The 7,088-nt window shown below is 48.7% G+C and overlaps 1 protein-coding gene across 1 annotated transcript in view; it reads left to right on the forward strand.

Annotated features, from left to right (window-relative positions):
- Positions 1 to 4,785, forward strand: part of LOC108572819 — a 6,481-nt gene extending 1,696 nt beyond the window's left edge. The window contains exons 2-4 of the mRNA XM_017935137.1: positions 1 to 1,864; positions 4,438 to 4,695; positions 4,777 to 4,785. The exon at positions 1 to 1,864 is cut by the window's left edge and continues 20 nt beyond it. Of these exons, the coding sequence (XP_017790626.1) occupies positions 1 to 1,864; positions 4,438 to 4,695; positions 4,777 to 4,785 (2,131 nt within the window). The remainder of the gene's footprint in view (positions 1,865 to 4,437; positions 4,696 to 4,776) is intronic.
- The last annotated feature ends 2,303 nt before the right edge of the window (positions 4,786 to 7,088 follow it).

The following is a 7,088-nucleotide window of genomic DNA, read 5'->3' on the forward strand; positions in this document are numbered from 1 at the left end:
ATCGCAGAATCACGATCAAAGCAGCACGGTCGCCGCGACGAGAGCGCTCGTTAAGGAAGAGACAGGCCAGAGGGCGGCGAGAGGGAACAGCGGCGGAGGGAGCAGCAGCAGCAGCAGCAGCACGAAGGGCCTGAGCAACCTTGGTGACCAAGGCGAGCCGATCTCACCAAATAAGGACGGAGAAAGTAGGCGGCCGGCTCTCACGAGCAGCGATTCACCGCGAGCCGGTGATAAAGCAGCCGATGCTGCCTGTAAATCGACGGAGGTTTCGAGGAGCGGCGATCGGCCCACACGAGACATCACGAGGATCACCGGAGGTGGAGGAGACTCGTCCACGGAATCTGCTAGGTATCGCCAGGAGAAGAGGGACAACAAAATGGACCAGACGAGGCAGGAAACTATTTACGGTGCCGTTGGCGCGCGTGTCCGCAGTCTTCAAGGTCAACAGGAATCCCGCGTCACGAGACCGAGGAATCTTCAAGGCGGCATCGTGCCGCCAGAGGCCAGAAAGCCACCGGTTCTGCCGAGGAAGGATCAAATCCCTTGTCCTCAAGAGAGCAAGGAGGATCGTGTCAAGAGTTCTCCCATAGGTTCACCTCAGTCCACCTTTAAACCAAATAGTCGCGTTTACGTGGCTCTGCAACAGTTGAACGAACAAAATTCAGCGAAATCGAGAAGTCCGACGAGCCCGTTGGAGAAGTCTCCCGGCAGATCGCACTATTCGTCGCCGAATCACGTGGAGAAGATTTACGAGCGTAGCTTGCAGCCCCAGGTGATTCACGCGGATGACCTGGAATCGATCTTGCGACCTTCTTTGCAAGTTTCTGCTTACGGCGAGGCAGCCAGCAGCAGCTCTGGACGATCTGATCGCAAGACGCCTCCCAAAGAAGCGGTTACACTGGACGAACGGAACGAGGAGGTGGAGGAAGATGAGGAGGAGGAGGAGGTTTACGAACGGGTCGGGGAACTGCGCTACGAACACCTGGAGACTATCGAGGAAGACGATCAGAAGAGCGAGGCGTCCGTTTGCAGATACCCAGAGATCGGATTGAACCAGTGCCTGAAGATCCAGCAGTGCCTCCTGCCGAACGGTAGACCGAGAGTTCCTCAAGAGAAGAAGGAGTGCTCGAGCAGCAGCAGCAGCAGCAGGGAACAGCAGAGCGAACCTGCCAGGACGTTCGTCACGTTCCACTCTCCGAGCTCTCCTCAGTGTAGCAACCTGCAATCTCGATCGGCAGTAACTGGTTCGTTAGAGTGTACGGTGAAACAGGAGGAAGAACGGGAGGTCACGGAATCGCAGATCATGATTCTCGAAGACTTCGAGATCCCCTACGATTCTGGGAACATGAGCAACCGGGCGTGTCACACCCGGGAGAACAGCAATCTATCCACGGCTACTATCCCGGTGGACGAGCTGGAGAGTGAAAGGCAGACGACGGCAAAGTTCAAGGTCGAAGACGCGTGTCTTCGATTGAACAAGATGTCCGAGCAAACGATGAAGGAAGGAACTGGTGTGCCGGTTGGCCAGAAGCTTGAGAAAAGGGAAAGCGACACGGAGAGAACGAACTCTAGAGAGATCGAGGATCGTGGATCAGTGGTGAACGAAGTGCTGGTGAAGAATCTCCAGTTCAAGCAGGATATACCGAAAGATTGTGCCGAGCACGTCGGTGATTCGTTTAACAAGATCATAGAGCAGCACGTTGCTCACCAGAAACCGATCTTTCATAACGTGTTGTGCGACAATTACGAGAATGTGCAGAACGCCAGGTTTAAGGAGAACAAGGTGTACGTGACGAAGGAGGAGATGGAGAGGAAAAGGTTGATGGATCTGCTGAGGAAAGGGGACTACGAAACGGTGAAATCGGTGAGTGTGAATTTCATTCATTTAGATAAGCAACAGAGAGAGAGAGAGAGAGAGAGAGTTCACACAAAGTGTGTGTGTGTGTTTCTCACGTGATATAAATTACGCGAGATTCGAAACGGCTGAACAAGTTCACCGCGCCAACCTAATTATACATCGATGATAAACACACACACACACACGGTGAAACCACCTTATCTAGTATCTCTCGATCGATTTCAACCTTGCTACATTATTGTACACGTGTAGAACGAAAACGGTTGTGAATTTTCGCCGATGGTTAACCTTCGCAACTATCGTGATCGTTCCAGAAGCGTTAACCGGGCCATTTTAATTCGATTCGAGATAAGCTTCGGCCGAAAGATACGGCTGACAGCAAACCAATAATTACATTCCCATCCACCGGTGCATACATATATCGTGTTCCACACCGCCGAGTCAGTGGTTCTTCCAATAATTACAAGTCGAAATTAACCGGGATACAGTTCGATTCAGCTCTTTATCTCGACCGCGTGTACACAGGATCACCATTACCTAGCGAAAGCCTCTTTCAACTCGTTATACACACACTTGCAAACACACCTCTCTATACATGCAGGTATTCCTTTCGCCGGTTTCAACCATTCGACCAGGAATGGGGGATGGTTTGTAATCCGTAGGCGATTTCGAACTTCACAAATTTCACCGCGGACGATCCCTGCGAAGCATAGTAAACGGGGAAGGCCCGCGTGTTACGGTTCGCAGCGTGTGTAATAGAAAATAGTTGCGAGTTTGCCGGACAGAATTCGCCGAGCTTGTAATTACGTGAAATCTACGCGAATGTTTCGCGTTAATTTGCCCGTTGGATGGAAGTCGGGAGCTTCGTTAAACCTAGTGTGGGCGGAGTAACGCTCGGAAAAATAATTAGCCGCGATTAAAAGTTGCGCCCGCTTAGCCGAACGTTTTGCCCATACCTGTAAAGAGCGTTGGTGCACCGTTGAAAAGAAAACCAGGCTAAGAATAACAGAAATTATCGTGGAGGGGAAGAAGGGGTGGGTATCGTGGTAGTAGAGAAGTCGCGTTGCTCATGGTCGGTTGTTGAAGGTGCACGATCTCGAGACACGACTCACCTCCGCGTAAGAAACTGGTGGCGCAAGGGACCGGTGAAAGAGAAACGGAGACGGAGCCACGATTTATGATTCAGCCGGGCTGGGAACCGAGCATTAGGTATGCGGTTCATAGTACGCTTTAACGCGCAAGAAAGATGCAATAAATTGTAGCACGCGTGCTAGTACGTCTCCTGTTGGCCCGAGGGGAGAACGCGAGACTTACCCTTAACGAGGTTTCGCCTCTTTTTTTTTTCCTTTTTTTTTTCTTTCTTCTGCTTCTTCTTCTCTCGCCACCACGGCTTTGCTGGCTGGCTGGATGGTTGCTGCTGCTTGCTGCTGCTTGCTCAAGGACAGCGTAAATTAATTTTCGTCCGGACTCTATTCAACGGAACAAGCGGCTGACGTTGTAAACCATTATTCGAGAGGCGTCTCTGCCTTTCGATGTCGCAATTTTTCACCAACTCGTGAATTCCCACCTAAATTCGACGCTTCCGCGGGGAAATTTTGCCGGTAACGGAAACGCGTTCTGTAGATCTCAGGATGCGCAGAGAAGCTATTCAAAAGGATGGTTTGCCACGAGACAGATTAATAGAGGTGGTTTTTCAGTAGGTTGGTCGTACAGAAATGAGTATATCTATAGAACTGAATTTACTTGCAGCTAGCTGTCGTCTCCAAACGGTCGATAAAACGCCTTTGCACTCTTTTATTGGTTCTTCTCCAAAGCACATTCCTGTCGTGGCTATAAAAGCTTCTCCCCTTCTTTTTTTTTTTATTTTCGTATTGTCCGTATTAATCGTACGGTTTTGTGGATAAATACGGCCCCGAACGGGGCGCAAGACTGCCAGAGAATTGAAATGTATTCAAGTATGTCGCGTGCTGTTGCAACGAGAGGAATGGGAAAGCTAGAGGGGATTATCGCGGAACTAATGGCAAGCCACTTGTCCCGCTACCTTCCCTCTATGTTACCCTTTTTAATTCCGCTTTGACACGAGGATAACCATTGATGCAGGGATTACCGATGCAACGCGGCTACTGTGTTTCCCCCTCGAATATGCGTGAAATAACGAAACTGTGTCAAAACGGGCCGAGCAATTACCGTGAAACGATGCAAAATTAATAGAACAACCTCCGAAAAGAGAGGACCAAAAATGCTTCCGTTCGATCGATTCTCCTATGAAAAGTTTCACGTTCAGAAAAAAATTGAATTTTTCAAAGTTAAACCGACGACGACGTCGCGTGAACATGGAGGACAGCGGATAATGTCGCGGAAGGATGAAATTCGCGTGAAAATTCCGCGGCGTGTTCATCCCGTGGATCTCGAAACTCGCGAATCAGCTCGTAAATTTCCGCGCATCGAGGAGGAGGAACGTTCTCCGTGTACTCCCGTATGCCTGGACACGCTTCAACGACGGCGCGCGTATGCATTTCTGCACGTAGGGGGCTATGCACACGGACGCGAGCACGCTTACATATCGATGGGGTTACTAGCTACGTCCAGCTATGCATATTGGGGACCATGGTGCAGCTGTATTGTCCGCGGTCAGACGATACACCAGCCTCGACACGAATTATGACTTGATTAATTCCGCTGTGATTCAAGCTCACGTGGTAACACGTGGCGCTATAACGCGCGAGATTGTCACCGGCTTTGGATCATTTCTGGGTCTGGGGATATCAGGGGAGATGAGAGTCAACTGGGGAAGTTTCATGGGAGTTCGTGTCGGTCCTAGTTTCAACTGTGTCAACGTTAGAGAGAGTTCAACGGAAAACTTTGTACACCGAGTATTCGAGCTCGAATAGAGAGTGTGTGTCCATGTTTTCGAACAGCTAGGCTAATTTTTCAATTCGATTTCAAACGAAATGTTTCCCCCTTCGACAGGGAAAAAGGAGTAGGAACTTTTTTGTATACTTTGGTTGGCCAAAAAAATCGAAAATTCGACGAAACTCCCGCCGTGTGTGACCAATCCAACGTGGAAATTTTCGAGAAGCACTCGCGGTAAACGATTGCACCGGCCTGTAAAGTTTACCCTCGATCGTTTCAAGCTACTTCCCTGGAAACACGCCGAACAGAATGCAGCGGTGAGCGTTTGGTACACGTTCCATCGGGTTCGTTTGCCTCTACGAACGTCGATATTTTGTAAATTGTGCATGCGCCCTTACGAATTGATGCCCGTGAGTGCACACACCCACACGCCAATTTCTCTTCGTCTTTTTCAAATCTGAAAAACCTCCCCCGCACCACGGACCTCTGCAAATTACCAACGTTCATGTAGATACCAATCGATATCCACGGACGATCGATTCACTCCGTGTACGCTGTGATATGGATTGGCTGTCTGTGACAGTGTGCGTCTCGATTAATCCTCAGCTGATTTCAATGCATCGCGACCGAAATTATGTATGCAGCTGCACGTGCATTCCCCCGTTCAGATTAATTGGCGACAGGAATATGGCAATAAAAACACCGGAGGATACGGTTGCTTTCGCGATGAAAACCGGGGATTGATCGTGTAATCGAGACACCCGTGCTTTCCCTCTTTTGTCCTCTTCTCTTTCCGTGGAACGCGGTTCTTCCGTGAAAGAAGTACATAGTACTCTAACGTTGGAACTCTATTCCGACGTTAGAAATTCCTTCGGGTCGTTGTGCTGTCCGAACGATTTCGAGTCAACACACCTGACGAAGGTGAGTTTCACCGTGACTAATTGAGAACGCGAATATGAGCGTTAACGCGGAGTGCAAATATCGCGAGTCGACAGGCATTCGTAGGTGAACCATCGAATGCCAATGAAGCGTGAAAGAATTCACGGTCGAAGATAGAGGTGTTCTTCGCCCCGCTTGGTGAAAGGAGAAGCAGGTGTCTGTGGAAAGTCGAGGAACCGTGGTCTCTTTCGTACGACAGCGCCGTGTCTCGATTCTATCTCGCGCCTATTGCACTTCACTTTTCTTTATATCGGCATGTGTCGATGTATAAATTCCGTTTCGGCTCTTTTTCGTTTCTTTGTTTTTCTCTCATCGACGGAACAACCGTTTAAGAACCACTTTCGTTCGGTTCGGTTCTCGTGAAATTTATTCGCGCTTCGAAGCTCCTCCGTAAATTCACCCGGAGGGCCGCACCGTTAAATATGCTCCGGGAAATTCGTTATAAATTACCCGGGACTGAAACGTGGAAACATTTTATGTTTCACGGAACAAAAAATCCCGTCCAGGCCATTAACCGTTCATAATAGATAATCCTTTTAAATATTTCGCCGTGCGCGCGAGTCCCTCCCCTCTCATTCCAGGGGGGGAAATTAAAATTATTCGGCCGAATTCCCGATGAAACGTTCCATTATCAAATTTATATTTTCCCGGAGAGCCCCTTTAATCTTCGCGTGTACGTTTCACCCGTTCCACCACCCTCACGCATGAAAATTTATCGTTCTTTATTTTCTTAAGAGGACCGCCACTTGAACGGCTATATCCGCCGGCAGCAGATATTTTTAATCAATCATCAGTTAGCGATCGTTCCTGGAAGAAACGAGAATGTACGTTTTACACGTAGCAATTAATTGTTTGATTGAAACAACAGGCAAATGAATTAATTACACTGCAACCTGACGTTCTCCGGTGAGAATCTGAATAATTTAACCCCCGAATACACACGATGAATTAACATCTCCTGTTTTTTCGTACCTCGAAAAAGACTAAAAAAAAGAGAGGAGCTTTTGCAATTTTCATAGTGAATAGCGAATGAGAGAGAAAAGGAAGAATTTTTTTTCCACCGACCGCTGAAAAGCTTGTAATATCGTTCGTATATACTTAATAATGAATCACCGAACAATAAAGGTTCCCATTCCATTGTACGATGCCAATGGAATGGCAGAACGTAGAGAGAGCGAGAGAGAAGGCAGTGCCATCGAGGGCCCTTCGTCTAAAGGGCACGGAGTTATTTAGAAATCGAGCGTTGGACAAAGGGATGACACCTGCATAGTGTCCGAAGTGGGAACGCACAGTGTCGAGGCGTCGTCGCGTCGCCTTTGCCTCGTTGGATTTTCAATAGAGGTTGCTTCGATACCGTGGCGAAATACAACAGTCCACGTTGAATACCTCAGATATGTCGGAAGAGAGTGTAAATTGAAACGAGAGTCACAGAGAAAGA

The sequence above is a fragment of the Habropoda laboriosa genome, unplaced genomic scaffold, assembly GCF_001263275.1.
Source record: "Habropoda laboriosa isolate 0110345459 unplaced genomic scaffold, ASM126327v1 scaffold102, whole genome shotgun sequence".
In the NCBI taxonomy this organism is placed as follows: domain Eukaryota; kingdom Metazoa; phylum Arthropoda; class Insecta; order Hymenoptera; family Apidae; genus Habropoda; species Habropoda laboriosa.